The sequence below is a fragment of the Astyanax mexicanus genome, chromosome 10 (genome assembly GCF_023375975.1).
Source record: "Astyanax mexicanus isolate ESR-SI-001 chromosome 10, AstMex3_surface, whole genome shotgun sequence".
NCBI classification, from domain to species: domain Eukaryota; kingdom Metazoa; phylum Chordata; class Actinopteri; order Characiformes; family Acestrorhamphidae; genus Astyanax; species Astyanax mexicanus.
Window position 1 is genome coordinate 41668496 of NC_064417.1, and position 20160 is coordinate 41688655.

At 40.9% G+C, this 20160-nt stretch overlaps 2 protein-coding genes across 4 annotated transcripts in view; both read right to left on the bottom strand.

The window, feature by feature from the left end:
* Nucleotides 1-947: 947 nt before the first annotated feature.
* Nucleotides 948-5968, bottom strand: gpr151 (G protein-coupled receptor 151). The gene is made up of 2 exons (XM_022683561.2): nucleotides 5371-5968; nucleotides 948-3746 (listed from the first exon to the last, which is right to left on the bottom strand). Exons 1-2 carry the CDS (start codon nucleotides 5809-5811, stop codon nucleotides 2844-2846), a joined length of 1344 nt encoding a protein of 447 aa, XP_022539282.2. The 5' UTR covers nucleotides 5812-5968; the 3' UTR covers nucleotides 948-2843.
* Nucleotides 5969-8125: 2157 nt separating this feature from the next.
* Nucleotides 8126-20160, bottom strand: part of LOC103039288 (serine/threonine-protein phosphatase 2A 55 kDa regulatory subunit B beta isoform) — a 76491-nt gene continuing 64456 nt past the window's right edge. For all 3 annotated transcript variants that reach the window (XM_007247427.4, XM_007247428.4, XM_022683560.2), the window contains exons 5-9: nucleotides 17314-17491; nucleotides 16670-16834; nucleotides 11599-11768; nucleotides 10298-10389; nucleotides 8126-10087 (exon numbers count right to left, since the gene is read on the bottom strand). In XM_007247427.4, the coding sequence (XP_007247489.1) occupies nucleotides 9808-10087; nucleotides 10298-10389; nucleotides 11599-11768; nucleotides 16670-16834; nucleotides 17314-17491 (885 nt within the window). In that variant the 3' untranslated portion in view covers nucleotides 8126-9807. The remainder of the gene's footprint in view (nucleotides 10088-10297; nucleotides 10390-11598; nucleotides 11769-16669; nucleotides 16835-17313; nucleotides 17492-20160) is intronic.

A 20160-nucleotide genomic window follows, 5' to 3' on the forward strand; every position in this document is an offset into this window, starting at 1 on the left:
AAATTTTTTTCCAAATTCCAAATAAAAATATTATTATTTAGATCTTTTTTTTTTACAGAAAATGACAAATGGCTGAAATAACAAAGATGCAGAGCTTTCAGCCCTCAAATAATGCAAATAAAACAAGTTCATATTCATACATTTTAAGCGTTCAGAAATCAATATTTGTTGGAATAACCCTGGTTGTTAATCACAGCTTTCATATATCTTGGCATGTTCTCCTCCACTAGTCTTACACATTGCTTTTGGATAACTTTATGCCACTCCTGGAGCTGTAGATGTAATAAACTCAGAGACAGAAGCTCATCTTTTGCTGCACAGTTAATGCAGGTGTGTTATACGTGTTCACACAAGGTTGGTGTGTCTCCAGTTTTTTATTCCAGACGAGCAGAAGCACAGGTAATCATTTGTTTGAAGACTGAATAACTAATTAAACAAAGGGAATCAGGTGTGCTGCTGGTTGTTTAGAATGAAAACCTGCAACTACACCAGCCTAATGTGGACGGGATTGACACCTCTGCTTTAATCATTCATCGGACGTCACAGGAAATTTCCCACTAGAAGCTGTGTGCTGAATATTTCTGGTTGGTGGAGTATTCTCAGTTCATTACTGACACTAAGGTGTTTAAAACCACCAGCAGCACTGCTGTCTCTGATCTACAATATAGTACTTGTACCAGCACAGTCTTGACTATTAAAAAACAGGATGAAAGGGGGATAATTAAGTATGTAGGTAACTACAAATGACTCCTATCTGCTGATTGGAGCTGATTAAATGAACATAGTGCAAAAACTGTGTATGTCCACTGTTTACATTTTACTGCATTATACACTACCTCCGACACTGTATAAATGAAATAAAAATAAACCTTAAATAATACTTATAATACTTAATTTCAACCACCAGTGTTTGTGCAGAACAGCAGCATACACATGAATCAGTATAATCATAGGTAACATCATGAAATTTATTTAGAACAAGTGCATTTACAAAACATTTTCTTCATATTTTACATTTTGAGTTGTATTTTGGGTAAATATGGAACCTTTTTATCAGTGATTCCCAATGCTCGTCATGGACGACCTCCTGTTCTTCTCATGTTAATGGTTTCTACTCGTAAGACAATTCCAGAGCTTCCGGTACCAGAGTTGGGAACCATTGATTTATCTAATTAAATGGAGCAATAATTTCTTATAGAGCCACAGATACATACAGTACAGATTTTGCATCAACCCAATTCTTTATGTACAGTACCAGAACAAAAATCTGTACCTTCCAGACATCCATGAGGACCATTTTCAACAGCTCCTCTTACCTAGCACACTACGTGTGAAAGGACAGCACTATAAGGTGCCTGATAACCAGTAACCCACAAAAACACCTGTACAAACATCCAAGCATGGGGTTGCCACATTGGGAACAGTGTAGTGATAGCTTGTAAAAGCTGTTCTGTGCAGACCTGAAACTGCTGCATGTTCTTTCACTAAAATGCAGATATTTTCAGATCAGTCCTCACAGCTTCCAACTGAAGACATAGAGCAAAACTGTGGAGAATGTCCCTGTCCAGAAGTGGCTATTTACAGGCATATATTATCAACTCACATAAAATATAGATATAATTCTGAAACAAAATTTTCTCTATTATAAGATATATGTATTTTTAGCACAAACCAAGTACAAAATATAACACTTATGGCATATTTTTCCTATGAAATATTTCTAGACAATATTAAAGGCTTTTCACATCAATTCAAACAACACAGGGCAACATAAAGTGAGTATAAATACAGTCCCATTCTGGCAGTGGTGTGAACAGAGCAAACAAAGACTGGGTTAAGTTCAAGTTCAAATGAGGTCTCTGATGGTTGGAGCTGATGATGATTGTTGTTTCCTTAAGCTTCAACAAAGTGAGTAAAGGGGGGAGGTTGTTAGAGTTGGGATGGAGATGATTTATCTGTCCACACTGTCTCATTAAGAAGGCAGTGAATAGATGAGGGTCTCTGTATCCAAATCAGTAGGAAAAGAAAAACATCCTGACATTGCCTTTGAATGAGACATGATTGGGTGCCTTCCTGCCTCAGAATACTGTCTGAGTAAGCAGCATTCAGACAAGTTTCTAAGGCAGGGAGGCACTCAGTCACGTCTGAATCAATGTTGAGTAATCTAGCCTTCTGGTTCATAGAGCTAAGATGCTAATAGCTAATGAATGAATGAAAACGTTTTGGAAAAAAATGTAATTGCTCATATCTTGCAGTTAGCTGTCAATACTTGCAATGTCAGTGTGTGTGTGTGTGTGTGTGTGTGTGTGTATGTGTGTGTTTGTGTGTGTGTCTGTGTGCCTACTGCTTCTGCTCAGATTAGGTCTCTTTCACCGATTAGAGTGTGTGCCTAGGATGTGTGTGTATAGTAGGTTACTGGTCTCCAACTCTGCTCCTGGAGAGCTAGCTTCAAGCTGACCAATCAATCCCACCTGATCCATCCACTTACTGCCTTTAGGAATAGTCAGTTGAAGAGTTAGATTTGGAATGCAGGTTGAAGACTATGATAAAGGGTGATTTGGCTTGGGGTCAGTGGTGAGTGTTAGATTTGGGATGAGATGTAACCTCTAGGATGATATAGGTCTTCAGGAGTAGGGTTAAAGACCATCAGTGTAGGCTTTTTATATACAGTATGTGCCACCAGGATGATCTATTGTCTCTTGGCTGGGACGTGCAGTTGGTGGGTGTTAGATTTGGGATGGGGTGTAACCTGCAGAATGTTATAGGTCTTCAGGAGCAGGACGGGAGACCTGACGTGCTCGTGCCCCTGCATGTGTCTTGCTTCTGCTCTGATTGGGTCTCTTTCACTGCTTGCCCTCTGTGGGGTTCTGGTGTTCCCAGGGAACGGGATCGTTCTCTTGCGAGTGGGATCCACTCTCGCGCTCGTTCCAGAACTGCTCCACATCTGGCAGCACTATCCCCTCTTTATTCCCTCCCCCTGGACTGTCCTTCTCCTCCTTTTTCTCCTTGTCCTCCTGCTCCTGCTGCTCCTTCTGCTTCTGCTTTATCTGCTGCTGCTTCTTCTCGGCCTCCTCGGCCTCAGGTCTCGGTCTGCTGGGCGGCAGGTGGGCGGAGGTCTCGGGTCTCGGTACGGGCGACTTGGGGGCGGTGGGCGCGTGCGGCCCGGGCTTCTGTTGCTGCTGTTTGTGCGGATGCTTGCGGAGCGTGAGGCGGCGCCACAGGCCTTTGTAGCCCTCGCGGAACTCCTCGGAGAGCGCGAGCACGACGAGCGGGTTTAGGAGCGAGATGGCGAACATGAGCATCTGCGCGCTCAGGGCGAAGTGCGCGGGTGGCAGCGGTCCGCCGTTTTCCAAGCCGTGCCGCGTCCACACCCACCACACCCAGTGCGGCAGCCACATAGCAGCCGTGGCCAGGGTCAGGCCGAAGAGCGTGAGCGTGAGGCGGCGCGAGCGGATCTGAGCGCGCAGGTTCTGCGGTTTGCTGCTGCAGCGGCGCATGCAGCGACCGTACGCGCGCCAAAAGTAGAGCAGCGCGAAGGCCAGCGGCGCGCAGAAGGCCGCCAGGGGGTACGCCTTGGCGTAGCCGGACGCGAAGCTGCGGGCTCGAGGCGGAACCAGCTGGACGCACGCCAGGGTGCCGTCCTGTTCCCTGTGGAGCGCGGCGAATAGCCAGTGCGGCACGGGCAGCGTGCAGGCCAACAGCCACGCGATCAGCAGCAGCACCAGGATGGTCTTCACACGGATACACTATAAAAAAAATGATTGCAAATCATTACAAGTGAATCAGTCTCCAAACTACAGCTCTGTAAAAAAATGAGACCACTTAAAAATTATGAGTTTCTTCGATTTTACCAAATTGAAAATCTCTGGAATGTAATCAAGCGGAAGATGGATGATCACAAGCCATCAAACCAAGCTGAATGTTTGCACCAGGAGAGGCATAAAGTTATCCAAAAGCAGTGTGTAAGACTGGCGGAGGAGAACCTGCCAGATGTATAAAAACCGTGATTAAAAACCAGGGTTATTCTACCAAATATTAATTTCTGAACTCTTAAAACTTTATTACTATGAACTTGTTTTCTTTGCATTATTTGAGGTCTGAAATAATTTGACCCAAATTTTACTAAAAGACGATGGGAAAAACCCAGAATTTACTGTGAATTTAGTGCTGACCCATAATAGAAGACCATGATCAGACCCACAATTATACGTTTTTAATAACTTCTGATATTTTAAGTGGTGCACACATGAGTTGAGAGTATTTATTATCCTACAATGTAATTTAATTAAAAATAATAAAATAGCAACTTCACGTCTTTCATAACAGGTGTCCTCCAATATTGTATTCGTCCATGTAATGTAACTTGTCAAGATTTTTCCTCACAACAATACAATGTCATTTCCTTGAGTTTAATTTGTTCAATTACTTAATATATGTGAATCTAGAGCTGTATAAAATAAAAAAAAATCATAATCAGATTTCTTCAGAAGTCAATGATCCAACATGACATGAAATTCAAAATGCCCTCAGTTTACTGAAGTTTGTTGCATGATCTCCCTGCTTCTGCGTGGTCATGCTTGTCCATTAAAAAAATGTCAAATAAACACGTTTGAAAACGTGAGTTATGAGTTATTTGTTATTCTACAATATAAATTAGTTAGAAATAATAAAACAGAGCATAACATATTTCTCAACAGGTGTCCTCCAATAGTGTGTTATTGCAAGTTCGTCCATGTACGGTAACTTGTCAATGTTTTTCCTTACAACAATACAATAATCTTTTTTTTTTTTTTGCATTGTTGGTATTGAAAAACACACAGAATCATGCAGTTGTATTAGTAAGTTGAATTACTTAATATATGTGAACTCCACCAAATAATTTTGTTTAAATTAGGGCTGCACAAAATCTAAAAGAAGTTGTTGCATGATCTCCCTTCTTTTGGTCATGCTTGTCCAGCTAACATATAACGTAATTCGAAGGTTAAACTTTTGAAAAGTTTCCAGAAAGGTTAGCCTGTAAGTACTGTTCAGTGACGTTACCAGAACATTTAAAAATGTTCAATAAAACATCCAGACACTTCACAGAGTGAACGTTAAGAAAACGTTCTACTAACCAAATATTGTTAATTGGGATGCTGGTCATGCAGTTGACCAACTTGGTGTTGCTGGTAGCGCTGGTGATCAATGAGTTAAACCAGCTAAACCATCAAGCTCAATCAAAAGCATGCATTATGCGCACATTTTACCGACGATGCTGAAACGATAAATTGTGCAGCCCTTATCTAAACTACACCCTGACTTTAGTTAGAACAGACAACTGTTTAAAAGTTGTCTATTTTTGGGTGGTTCAGGCTACAGGGTGCTGCTGACCTGTTTGGCGGGGTTGCTCGCGTACCGGTGGCACGCCTTGGCCAGGAAGGCCACGGTGATGCTCTTGGCCGCCATGCACGCGTGCACGAACCAGTCGCAGGTCTTGCACACCAGCAGGCCCAGGGTCCAGTCTGCGCGCGCGTACGCCACCGCTTTGAAGGGAACGGCAAAGGCCAGCAGGAGCGCGTCTGCGAGCACGAGGTTGAGCAGGAGCGCGTTGATCAGGGAGAGCTTGGCTTTGCGCGCGTTGCTGATCAGAACACCTATGGCTGTGGCGTTGGCGACGAAGCCCAGCACGCACGTGACGGCCAGCACCGCGGGCACGAGCACCCTCAGCTCGCCGGACTCCAGGTGCTGGTAGGCGCCGCGCGCGAGCACCGAGCGCCTGTCCACGGTCCCGTTCCCCCCGGCGCTCCCGTTGGATACCGGTGACGCGTCCATGTCTACGTCCGTGTGCGTGTCCTCTGTGCACGCGCCGCGCAAACTTGCTTGTATAAAATAAAATAAAGTTAAAATAAAAATAGGAGAAGAAAAAAACTCACGAGACAACTGTGGAGTTTAGTCACGGAGGCGCGCGCTCCTCCGCATACGCACACATACACACACACACTCTCTCTGGGTGGTGCGCGCGGGCTGAGTGACTTTATGAAGATGAGTTTGATTGACAGGTGCCCCTCCCCTCCTCTCCAGCTGACCGGAGCGCAGCATCCTCTCGAGGCCAATTAGAATGATTACAGGTACAAACACGCGCCGCAAGACTCCGCGCGCCTTCATCACTGCAGAATCAGAGTCCTGATTCAGAGCTTGATTAAGAAAAACAGACGCCCACACACAGCCTATTAGACACACACTGTGTCTAAGTAATTCATGCAACACTTTAAAAAAAGATGTTATTATTTTTTCTAAAAAAGAAAATATCTGAGATGTTTATTCATCTGAGCACCCCTGGACCTGGTTAATATAAGGCTTTTCTTTTGCACAGTATTTTTTAATTGGAATTGTAAATTGTAAATGTATTGTGGTGCCTGACAAAAGTTTGAACAAATTAATTGCTAGCCAATGTGGTTCTCTGAGCAATTGTTAAATGATGGTTTCTGATGCTGTGTTGTTTAAGGGGATGGAGATTATATCAGACATATTAGAAGTGCTTAGTTAAGGCATGTGCCCTTGGTTTTTACATCCTTTACAACCTACATGAATGGTTGTAGAGGGGCTCCAGAAGTAGACATATGTTAATATTTTCCAATATAATATATATAATATCTATTATATAATATAATATATTATTTAAAACCTTTGTTTTTAAACATTCCAATAATTTTCAAATCTTTTTGCATCTTTGCTCCTCATTGCAAAAAGACACTGCAGCACTGTCTTTTAAGACGTGACATGTTGATATTTGGACTGGGCAATTTACTCTGTATTTATTAATATAGATATACAGCTTTGGAAAAAAAATAAGACCACTTAAAAATCATGATTGTCTTTGATTTTACCAAATTAAAAACCTCTGAAATATAATCAAGAGAAAGACGAATAATCACAAGCCTTTAAACCAAGCAGGACTGCTTGACTTTTTGCACCAGAAGTGGCATAAAGTTATCCAAAAGCAGTGTGTAAGATTGGTGGAGGAGAACATGCCAAGATGCATGACAATTGTGAATAAAAACCAGGGTTGTCCACCAAATATTGATTTGTAAACTGTTTATTATTTGAGGTCTGAGGTCTGTTATTTTTTAGCCATTTCTCATTTTCTGCTAATAAAAGCTCTTAATGACAATAGTTTTGGAATTTGGAAGAAATGTTGTGCGTAGTTTATAGAATAAAACAACAGTGTTAATTTTACTCAAACATATACCTATAAAATAGCAAAATCAGATAAACTGATTCAAAAACTGAGATGGTCTCTTATTTTTTTCCAGAGACATATATTAATAATTCTATATATATATATATATATATATATATATATATATATATATATATATATATATATATATATATATATATATATATATATTAATAATTTAGAGAATATATATATATATATATATATATATATATATATATATATATATATATATATATATATATATATATATAATATCATTTGCTTGTTCACTCACTCACTCACTTACCCACTTTCTCACAGACAGTGCCTGTGTGTGTATCCTGATGTTGCTTCTGAACATGAGCATAAATGTGTACAGCAATGTTTCTCAATCCTGGTCCTGGAGATCTACTTCCCCTGAGCTTTCAGATCTAACACACCTGAGTCTAGAATGTTCACATGTGTCTGAAGGCCTTCATTACCTGGCTCAGCTGTGTGAGATTTGGGGCGAACGTAAACTCTGCAGGATGATAGATCTCCAGGACCAGGAACGAGCACCCCTGGAGAACAGTATGTTCTCAGTACCTTTAAATATATTCATTAGAGGTGCCACATGAGGGCGCTCTTGCTCCAATGTTGTTGAAACAGCATGTCAGACTCACTGGTCTGTTTGTGGGCTTTACTTCTGCCTGCAGCAGGGATGGGCAATTCTGGGAGTGGAGCCCCACTGCCTTGCACATTTAGTGCTTTGCCAACATATCTAATGTTCATTAAAAAGTGTCTATTAACAGGGAAACCTCTAAAATGTGCATGGCAGGGTTCCAGGACCAGGATTGAGATACTTTGCTATAGAATACATTGCATGCTGTCCTGATATTAAAATAGTAAACAGCTATAGTAAAAAGAACACAACAGAATGAGCAATGTTTGTAACTTGCACATCTTTTCATTTTTTATTTCAACGAATTCCATTAAGCATAAAGACTGCATGTCAATGAATTGCATTTAAATACATTCTCAGCTATAAAACTTTGTTTTCATTAAGAAGTTCACAACTGAAGTTGTTTTAGAAGACATTACATTTGTATTTTTTTTTTTCTAAAGGACTTGTACCTAAAATTCCCTGATATCACAGAACCTTCATGTCTAGTTAGGCTACATCAAGATCTTCCGCTCTTTCTCTCCCAGTTCCAGGTCATGGAACATACTCGAAGTTGGACAATGTTGCATTAAGTGTCTCTGACAAATGCACGACTGTGGAGCATCTCTCCAGCGAGTGGCGAGGGTATCTCGTGTTGCAGACTTTGTTCGCACCCTGCAGAGCAAGACATTCTTAATAATTACAGTGATTTTTTGTTACAAGGAGTGCAAGTACAGCTTTCGCCCAACACTGCATTGAAGGAAGTCAAATCCAGGGGGGGTATACACTTCATTAATCGTGAGCATTCACAGCCAGCAACAACTTGCAACTGGCTGCGCACTTCGAATCATTCATTGTTTCATTCATTGTTTAGCTTTTTCAGCATTTTTTTTGTTACACAAAGCTATTCAGTCCACAGTTCTTCAAAAACAGTCACACTCCACGAACCAATATATCCACCCCACCCAAAAAACAGCGCCCCACCAATCCCCTCCCGACCCACTCTCGAGCCCACATACCAAAAAGAAGGCACCACAGCGTATTAACTGGAACATTAGAACTGAAATTAGAAGGACGAATAAAACAGCGACATGAAATAACACGGCATGTCAGCAGTCACTCCAAGAACCGACCAATCAGGTAGCAAAGAAGGAACAGTGTGGACGACAGTGGACGGCATCGGACGCATCCATAGTCCGCTGCTGCTGCTCCACGTGTCATTGACAGCCCTGCAGTGGCTAAAGGGCATAATGTGAAGGGTGCCACGTCCTTTCTGTCGGAGGGAATGGAACATCCATCAAGTTCATTAGAATGGCACCCTCTGTTTCATGTGCCAGGGCATTGACTAAAGAGGCAACAGGGAAACGGCAATAGGCCGCCTCACATGGCTGCAGTTTACATTACAGGTTTTTTTGTTGTTTTCCATCACACACAGCTTCACTGCTGCCTTGTGTTCCAGTTTCAAATCGTCAGGCATTTCCCTCGAGTGAAGAACGAAATAAATATAATAAATAAAATACTCGTTAAAGGGAATCAAGAGGCGATTCTTTAAAAAAAAAAGTAGGAAAGGAGAGCAGGCCGCTGCTTTATATTCACACACGTCTGGCAGCATTACACTGAGTGTGTGTGTGTGTGTGTGTGTTAGAGTGTGTGTGTATGTGTGTGGGAGAGAGAGAAGCTTTTTAAGTCTGCAGTCTGGCCTTATTCTCAAAATCCCACTTCATTTTATATTCACAGCCTTCAACTCTTTCAGCTCTTTTAGCTCTCAATACACAATCTCATATCCCCAGTGCCTCCAGCTCCAGCTGCAGCTCCAGCTAGGCCATACACTTCATACAGCCATACAGCACCCCTCACAGCGCCACCAGTCTCCGCCTATGCCTCTGGAATTTGTGTAAATGTGTGTGGTGTGTTCATATTTGTGTTTTATGTTCTGTTTGTGTATGAGGCTCCCCAGGCAGCCGCGCTAGTTGACCTTATCCTGGAAGATGTAGAGGTTGTTGGTGGCCGCCACAGCGATGATGTTCTCCGAGGGGTGCCAGGTGGTGTGGAGAATTTTCTTGCTGAAGTCCAGGCTGTCCACGCTGATCTCGTCCTTGCGCCGCTTGCCGCCCACGCACACCTTGCGTGGCTTCAGGATGGCCCTGGGCTTGCTGTTCTCCCGCGACGCCTCCAGGGTCACGTCGCGTTTTGTATTGCGGTCGAACATCCGGAAGAAGTTGTTGTAGGAGCCAGTCATTATCACGCTGGAAGAGAAAACGGAAGTCAATGTCACATTGCGCAAAAGAAAATTTCTGCCAGAGATGCTTGTCTTTCTGCACAGACAATTCTAGTCAGATGCAGCAGGTCACAATCAATATCGACCACCAATCATTTTACATTGCCTTTAACATTTACTGAGGACAAATAACGGTGTTCTGTACAGCAGCCTTTACCCAACTCAAAGCAGAACTGACCTGTCTGATCCATTCCACACACATTCGAACTTGTCAAATATGCAGTCGTTCTCATACAGCGAGCAGAGCTTGCTCCTCAGATAGTCGTGTACCTGTAAGAATAAGAGAGGAAGACACAAAAGGTTAGAACATCACTACATTAAAGCAGCCATTCCACTCTCAGGAGAATTCCACCGTGTCTAGCTCTAACATATGTGATGAAGAGGCTGATAACTAGCTGTCAGGTGTGATCACGTGTGAAACGTCAGGGAAATCAGTACACTGTACAATGCAAGGCTCCCTAGGGAGTGGTGCTGGGAATGACTGCATTACAGTGTTTATTACATTACTGCATTACAGTGGTTATTACATTACTCCATTACAGTGTTTATTACATAAGTCCACAAGTCTCGGATGTGTTGGTAGCAATAGGTGATTTAACAGATATTGCAGCTGATGATTATTACCACTAGTTTTCAATTTTTATACAGGAATAGAAAATAACAGACCTGGCTGTGCTAATGCTGGCACATTCCCTATGTTTGTGTCTATCTACAGGCCTGTCAGGATATAAATCATTAGGTGAAAATAATGGTTTCTAAATGGTTCCAGGTTTAATAGGCATAGAAGACTGAATCTCAATCCCGGTCCTTGAGTACCCTTGTCCCAAATGTTATAGTAGCCATTCAATCTATCTTTACAAATGTGTGAAGAATATGTGGTTCCACATAGAGCTCATTGTAGCAGTCCTAGATATCTCATCATCAGGTGTGAGTGGTAATATTAAAAAGTGGAAGTGTTTAGGAAATACAGGAAGTCAGTGACAGACCATGTATAGTTACAGATCGAGGTCAGTGGATGCTGATCCACATAATGCATAAACTATTTAATGCCTTATCTTATCAAGAAAATTTGGACAATTGCGATTTCCAGCTGTGTGAAGGCCCTTGGGCAATTGACATTTTGGGGAAGGCCCTTTTCTATTACAGCATGACTGAGCCCCAGTGCAAAAAGTAGGGTTGACTTGAATCAAGAAGAACTTGACTGGCCTATTGACCACTTTTGAGCTGAACTAGAATGGAGAAAGCGAGCCATGCTGTTTTAACCAACAACACAAATGCTCTTCTGGATGAAAAGGCCAAGCTTTCCATAGACAAAAATCTCCAAATTCTTGTAAAAAAAACCTGGTACAACAGCTCATTTAGGTGTAATGTGTAGATTTCCCAGTACTTTTGTCCATTATATAACTATGTCTGTATATATTATGTTTTGGTTAAATAAGTTCAATCATTGAATGTAGTCTATAAGTCTGAATGCTCTACCTGATAGGTCTCCAGAGGTTTACTCTCCATATTGAGGTCCCACACTTTTACCGTCAGGTAATCCCTCGTCATCAGGTACCGCCCGCTGTGGCTAAACTTGACGTCTGAGATGGAAGAGATGATTTCTGAGAAGAAGGAGCGATTGCTCGGATCTTCTGGTTCTTCAAAGACTGGATAAAGAGAAGGAGACAGAGAAAAACAGAGTAAGATTTCTCCAAAATTCTCGGACCTTTAGACGAATAGGAGGTGAGTAATGACATTCCTGTTGTCCAGCAACAGCAACAGTTTGCAGACATTTTAATAGAGATCATAGAGTCCCCTAACTTTTGACAGCCAGTTGACTCCCCCACACAAGGGTAAACAGACTGGTCTAGGATCTGCATGGTCCTTTAGTTATGTTATCTGCTGTCAGATTGCCCCCTGTCTGCTCTGATGTGTTTTGTCCTGTGCTGTCTCAGCAGGACGTCTCCCGTGCAGATAAAGCAGCAGTAGAGGACGGGGGGATGCAGGTCGATGCAGAGGCACGGGGGTCTGGACTACAAGTGCATATCCCAGGCGAGCAGTGTCATGTTGTGAGCTTGTCCACCTGCAGCTTAGCTCAGTGTCACTCACTGCAGGATAATGAGTCCTCAGGAGAGGAGCCGCGCTGCAGACGGAGGAGGGCTGTTGTGGCTGGGTTGTGCTGAGGCCCATTACCAGCCACAGTACAGATTGATATTTCAAAATATGCTTCCGGACAGCGGTGAGATTTATGAGTGTGGGAGGAGCAGGAGCTGGAGGAGGAATAATACAGACCCACCACCAAGTGGTTTGGGGAACCAAGCTTTTATAAAGTATTTTCAATTCCTCTGAGAGCTTGAGAATGCTTTAAATCGGCACTCAGGTGAACCTGTCAGGATATTAAACCATCTTTGAGCACATTTTCACCAGTATATAAAGGAACGAGGGTGCACCATGGTATATGAAACCAGGTAAAAGGAACACTGTTAAAAAATGTAATGCAAAAATGGTACTTTTCTGCCAGCAGGGATGCCAGAATTTTTTTTTTAGCAAAAAATGTTAATGGAAAATTACTGTTTTTACATTCATTTTCTCATTTAAATTTAAATTGTCTTTATTCATATGATCTTACAGTCATAAATGGTATTAGACAGTGAGAGTCAACAGCATAACAAGAGAAATGTTGTGAAACACTACAGGATACTGTATGTTGCTACCTTTTAGAAATAAAAAGTCATTTTTATTTTACTGTTAGTTTTGATGACATTGTCATGTATTTCACTTTTACAGAAGTTGTTTTTATTAAATTACAAGAAGAAAAATGATAATATAATCCTACAGGAAAAAAATCAGATAAAAATATAATGAATAAAACATATATAATTTTAACAGTGTATTAGCCTCAAAAATTACATTTATTTTGAGTTATATATAAAGATATTAACGAAGTGAGCAGAATGCCACCAATTATACATTAAACATCATACATTATTCCAGTTTTAAGAATATCAGTAACATTTATAGTGGTTTAATGTGAAATATTACAGATTTCTTTATTTCCTTACAGTGATCAGTCTACAAATACAGTCATTTTATTTATAATTAAACGTTTTAAAAGGTGAGTTTTTGTATGTTATATTGTATGTTATGGATATTTATACAATTTGTTGGGAACTTTTGTACTATAGGCTAAAGATGGCTGGTTGGCGATGTATTCACATAGACAATCTTCAGCATTATGAAATATCCATTAAAAGTTGGGTAAATTGTGGTCATGAAGGGATGCACATAGTCAGCACTGATACTTCTAAATATAAGATTGCAGCTTCCAAGCGATGAATATAAATATTCCTTACATCATTACACTACCACATGAATAAGGTGTTTATTAGTATTAGTATTTCAGTTTTTGTAATGGGTGGGACGCGGCCGCTTTAATCGCCTTATAAGGCTCCGCCGAAAGGGGCGGAGCAATGAAAACGGGCGGAGGAGGAAAACGGGTGGAAAACAAACCTCACGCCGAGCGTGAGTGAAAGAGAGGGGGAGAAAACGTAAACAAGGATCACCGAGGAAGTGCGGCTACCTCTTATGAGACGAGGTGAAGGATTAACTAAACAAAAGGGCTTCCAAAGAAAACAAAACTGAACTAAGGTGCTTATGGATTAAATGCTGTTTCACCAGAGAAGGGAGAAACAGCGAGGGAAAGAGAGAAGGTGAGCAAACCGCGTGCCTCGCCTCTGCTACACCCACACACACACACAGACACACACAAAGACTCGAGAGAGAGGGACGGCGGAGGAGAGCACACCGCTCTGCTCCACCAGACTAGAGAGAGGGAGATGGAGGCTGTGGAGCTCACTGATCTACACAGCTACACCAAACTCGAAGGGAAACAACGAAGGGAAGAGATAAAGAGCCGGGGCTCGCTCGGAAAACCGGCATAGATTCGCTCTCAGGAGCTTCAAAGATCCAGTGCAGAGTGGCTGGTTGGCATTGCTTTTAAAGTGTTCAAAGCAGGTGTTGGTAATTAGCCAAATCAACCCTCGGCGCTGGCCTGGCGCGCCCTCCGATGCCCCGGAGGACGCCTCCATCGGGCACCAGCCCTTACAGTTTTATTATTTTTCCTCACGTAATCAAAAAGCAAATGTTCATAAATGAAATATTATACACCAAGCTCTTGATGAGCAACATGGCTGCGCTCAAACATCAGACTCCCCCCCCAAAAAAAGAAACATATATACACAAAGGCACCAGATGAGGAGGTGAATTGAGCGACATGTCCCCAGGCTAAGTAGCGTGTGTGCCCGCTGTGTGCCGACATGCCAGGTGAAAAATAACAGCTGTGTGTAAAATGCAAGGCCACGCGGAACCATCTCTGCAGATGCCAGTCAGGGCTACAGAAGCAAAAGCACACTTCTCCCAGCATCCCCCAAGGCCTGCCTGCACTTTAAATTCACTGGGAAGAATGCAAATGGCCCATTCAACAGGGCGCGTGAGTGTGTGTGTGTACGTGTGTGTGTGCACGGAACGGTGAGCATGTCAATAAAGCTCAGGAAACGACTGAATTCTTCCAGCGCTGAGATTTCTGTAGACACCGCACAGCACCTTATCTTACATTGATTTTTTGATTACATGATTTTTTCTTTTTTTACATTTTCATACTGGTTGTTAAATGTCAATGTATTCAATCTGATTGTGAAATGCGCGCTGCTGGCCACCATCTGGAAAGAGGCTCAGAGGAGATCTAAAGCCCAGAGGAGATCTAATGGAAATTTATCAGTGTCCGGTTATCAATTCTGCCACGCGGACGCTGGGAGGACGTTACTGTATGGAGACTGTATGGATTTATCAGCCCCTCCAAATGAAATTAGCAGGTTAAGCCAAAGCAGACACAATCACATTAAATATTAGCATAAGCTTCACCTCCTCCATCCCTCGCCCAAGGTGGGAGGCAGGCTAATCCCTGTCACGGCTGACATGCTGTTTGGTCCTTTGGGGAAGGGCAGGAGTGGAGGGAGCTCGGGGCTGCTCTATGAATTCGTAATGTTCACTTCTGTGGAGGCTGGTTACATCTTGTAAGCACTGAGGCTCAGTCCACACATACAGACACTTCCCTCCCTTTTTTTTTTTTACAAAAATATTTCCATCCACACAAAGACAAAGACATCAAAACAGCACAAAAAACTAAAACATAAAGGTCTGATCCCAAATAACAACCTCTGTCGTACCCTATCTTGTATACTCTTATTTATAATAAATATAATGATCTACTCTATGTAGTGTATTCCTATTTTATAGAGGCAAAACAGAGCAAAGCATTAAGTCTAAACAAGCTGCATTACAATGTACATTGATATGCCACGCAAGTTATATTGACATATCAAGTTATTGACAAAATGAGAATTTTGTTAGTGTCCCATGACTTTTGTCACATCCCACAGAAGCATTATCTGGCCTACCTCAAACTCATGATCATTACCACCAACAGCTCTGCCCACTGTGGGTCGTAATGCCTGCTATAATGTATTGATGTTTCAAATGTGACACTGTGGATTGAGAAATTTTAAATGCACATATATCTTTAGATATAAAATGTCCCACCAATTTGGCACCTTCTGTTTCTGTTTCCCTCCATTTAAAAAAGCATGCCAGCCCTCAGGTATAATACATCATAAATAGAGATTAGACTAGATTAAAACACCATAAAAAAAAAAACAAAAAAACAAACACAACGGCCTGATCCCAAATTAGACACTATGTTGTGCCCTAACTTGTGTACTAAACAAGTCACTTTACAGATTACGGATTCTAAATCTAAATAGACTTTTATATATTTGCATTGAAACAGTATCTATATGTGTTCATATATAAAACGATTTTGTCATAGGCATGCAAGTGTTATGACAATTGTATTGTCATAAAGCTCAGTTTTTGGGAACCAGAAATGTTTTCTCAGTGTGTACTGGATGCCACAAAGAAGATAGAAGCCTCATGTGGACGGGGGCTGGGATTTCCACAGAGCTTCCAAGGCTTTTGCAAAATACATTGAGGATGCATTTACTTGCAAAGCTTTTAATAATTTAGTACCTACTGAAATTAAACAGATGTAGAGAAAAAAATATCAGCTTAGCCTGAGTTTGACCTGCTCCTTGATGTGGAAGTAATGATTTAAGTAACCTTTTTAAGTAATGTGGTATCACTGATGGCTATGCTGTACTTCTATTAATCATAAAAGTTCTTGGGAAAGCGTTAGATAAGAACCATTTCTAGGAGTAAACACCTGAGTCAGCTTCAGTTGGATATTATCCAAGGAGGTGTTTTTTGGAATATCTCTAGAAAATTAACCAAAATGTAATGTCTGTGTTACAGGTGTAACTCTAATAGATACAGCCATGATTTTTAAGAATCATGATTATGAGTTTGGAAGAAATATGCTGGTTATTGAAAATGCTTTAGGTAACATCTTCAATACACATTTTTTTTCTAAACACACAAAAATATAATTTACAATCTTCACATATTTCTGTCTGTAATAAGGAATATAAGATCCTATGATTCCATGAGAACTCACATTTGGAGTGGTTGTCACAGAGTGCAGCGGATCTCATATCACACAGCCGAATGGATCCTTTACTGCTGCTGTAGACGAACGTGTTGCACTGGTGAGGATGGAACTCTGCCGCTGTTATCACCTCCGTCAGCTCCTCCATATTGGTTGGCTTAATGTCCACAATATCTAGAAATGCAGCTCAGGAAATATTAACTATAGGTAATATCTTCTAATTTTCTTAACAAGCAGATTTCACCTTACAGGCCTTCAACATGCTCTGAATAATTACTCTGCATCTTGGTGGCTCATTGTAAATAGCTACAGCTCCACCCTCTCACCACCCACACACAACTGTCTCTAATCGATAATAATCATCTTCTCCTGAGCTCATTTTGAATGCTGAGCGTTCTTGCTCTGTGTAATACATAAATTCTCATACTCTGCTCTGCCTTGGTCTCCAAATATTCAATACATTTTGTGTGGTCCTAACTTGCCCCCTTTTCCCCAGTTTGGATTCATTCAGTACGTATAAGAGGATACTTCAAAATGCTGCTAATGTCCATTTTCGACCTGTTACCACTGGCATTGTCTATGCTGTAACGAAAAGACCAACATCTACTCATAAAATTCACCTCAATACAATATATGTCTACAGAAAAGGATACTGAAGCTCCTGTTGGTGATCTCCAGGTGCCAGAGGTTGATCCTCAGGTCATCCGTGGACATGTAGGTCTCATAGTCACTGTTAACAGAGATGGAGTTGATGTGGTACGTGTGACCATTGGAGAACACTCTTCTGGGTGTGGCCTCCACCATGAGGTCCATGGGCCGCAGCACTGGTACCTAAGCCAAAAAGAAAAGAGAAATAGAGAATAAAAAAAGAACATGGCCAGATTCAAGTCTTGAACCTCCTTACTGCCACTTTAGCCAAAAGACTGAATGAAAAAAAAAGGAAAGGATGCAATAACCTGCAGAACAGTAGAACAGGTAACAGAGCAATTTTGTGTTGAGCTTTAGGCTTTATAGACACGGGATCGAGTGCAACCTAATATACTAATTAATAATCCTAACTAACTAGTTTTTGAGTATGAGGTTTGTAGCATGGATAAGCTGAATTTACTTAAATTATTGTTGAAAAGTAATGTTTACTGACAATTTAATTGAATTAACTTTTATTTTGTTATATCAGTTGCTCTGCACAGTATTTTTACTCTCAGTTTTACTGTCAGGTAATACAATAGATTTGTATTTAGTCTTTTGTTTAAGTAAATATAGATTTGAAATACTCATAGAAAATTAGATGGAGGAAGAAAATGCTATAGAAGGAACATTATAGCATACAGCCAACTCTTACAGCCTACAACACAGAAGAAATCAGTCAGATTTTGTGATTGTGACTAATGGTAAGGGTCATAAACTAGGGGGCACACCCAAAATGCAAATAGAGGCTACTAGTGTCAATAAAACAAACTCAGATACCATAAAATATCCCTAATTATATCCTAAAACCATTAAGCTACTGGGCTACTCAAGTCTTATACTTGACTATATTAGAAAAAAAAAGTCAAATAATGATGCAAGGTCAACAGCAATGTAGATATATGTTTACATGTGAACGCTTTATTGATTTCTGTTAGTACAAAATGTGCATCTTTTTTTTTTCGCACTATTAAGATGAGTATATAGTCTATACCTTAAAGTCTATAGTATTAGTATGCAGCACACAATTGAAAAGCAGCCATTTGCATTTTTAGTGCTCCATCCATATTTAGCCCTTCTTTGCCCCTAATTGAATACCGAATCCACCATAATGGCTACTCAGACCTGGCTTGACATTTGTGAACCGAGTCATACAGAAGGACTGGACCCCAATGTACTTTTCTTCCTACTGTGCCACATCTATTCTTTGCGGGTCCTAATTGCACTGTGCAGATGCTGTGCACTCGTAAGACCAGTATGGCACGTGTTTAGAAGCAGCAGGCGGTCTCTCCCGGAGTGATTTCCTCCTGAATGCTTGACGCTCTGGAGTGCTTCTCCAAGCCGAGTGAGAGACATTCAGATCAGCTTTTACTGCCGATTTGACAATCCTCCTCATTATCTTTAATGGGCTTAAAAGTGCCTGAGTGAGTTTTTAGATATAAATATCAATTGAATATGTGCTGTCTCTGGTTAAAGTGCCACTCTGATCCATTTATTCCAACAAATTGTACCACTTATTACCTGAACAGGTAGGGTAATGATGGTTGGTTATTGTTAGGTGTATCTATATGTGTATATCTTTTCATTTGTGTGGGGAAGAGTGTAAATATATTGATAAACCTTAAATAACACAATTCATATGTGCAAATCATAGCTGATCCCAAAAATCAATAAGCAGTAACACTTTATTTGAAAGATGGCTTTCAAATAAAATAGTGGCTTCATATGACATTTATAAGCACTCAATAATGCATTTATAAGTGTATACTTAAATATTTATGCATAGTTTTTGCATAAGTGTATGCGTAAACCTAATAGTCGGTGCCAGATGGATAGGTGGATTTGCAAAGTTGTGATGCCATTTAATGTTTCTCAATCCACAGTATCACAGTGTACTGGGAATATGTTCTAGAACGCATTATCACCCACAGTAGACAGTGCAGTGGGTGGCAATGATTCGTTGCCAGTGGCATCTGGCAAAAATGGTCAATTTAAGCCCTTTGAGGACTTAATTTTTCCCACAATGATGGGATATTTCAGCTGGATAATGGATAATTGGGCCCAAGTTGAACAGAACTGGTTTGAAGAACATTCTGGAGAGATCTGACAAATGATGGGGCATGCATGTTTGCCCAACATGAGCCCAGTCAAGCATTTACAGAATGTAGGGGGGAGAGGTCCATTCACATTCACATGACAGAAACTATTCATAAATATTCAAGCACTGCATAATAAATACATTACTCAATGCTTATGGATGTGTTTTGAAGCCCATAAACGCCTGACCAAAAATTTAAATGCCAGTTTATTTATAGTAAATATGTTTTTTGTTCCAAAATCAGACCAATAATAATTCAAATTTCCCATATGTCAGTGGATAATATATTGGTACCCCAGACGAGGAGGGCTCCTGGCTGCAGCTCTGCTCTGCTGAAGAATGATAACTTTCTATTCTTAGCTCAGCTGGAACAGGGCAGCAGATCTCTCATCGCTTTAAAGAATCTCGCCTCCAGCCTGGCTGCGCTTCTTCTCCATAGTGTCTAGCAAGCTTTGAGATGAGACCATTTAACCATTTTCCTTAACTATTCCTGTATGAGGGAAGGGACAGTGAACAGAGAATAGATGCTTTGTATTTTGGCCTAACTCATGCTTCATATCAGTCATTTTTTATTTATGATTTACGCAAAATACTAATGTGATGTAGAGTACAGTTAGACCATTAGAGGTTGTATAGAGTGCTGAATATTTTATAAAATGTTTAAAAATACATTATTATTACATTATTTTTCTGAGAAAAAAAGAGGAAAATCAAT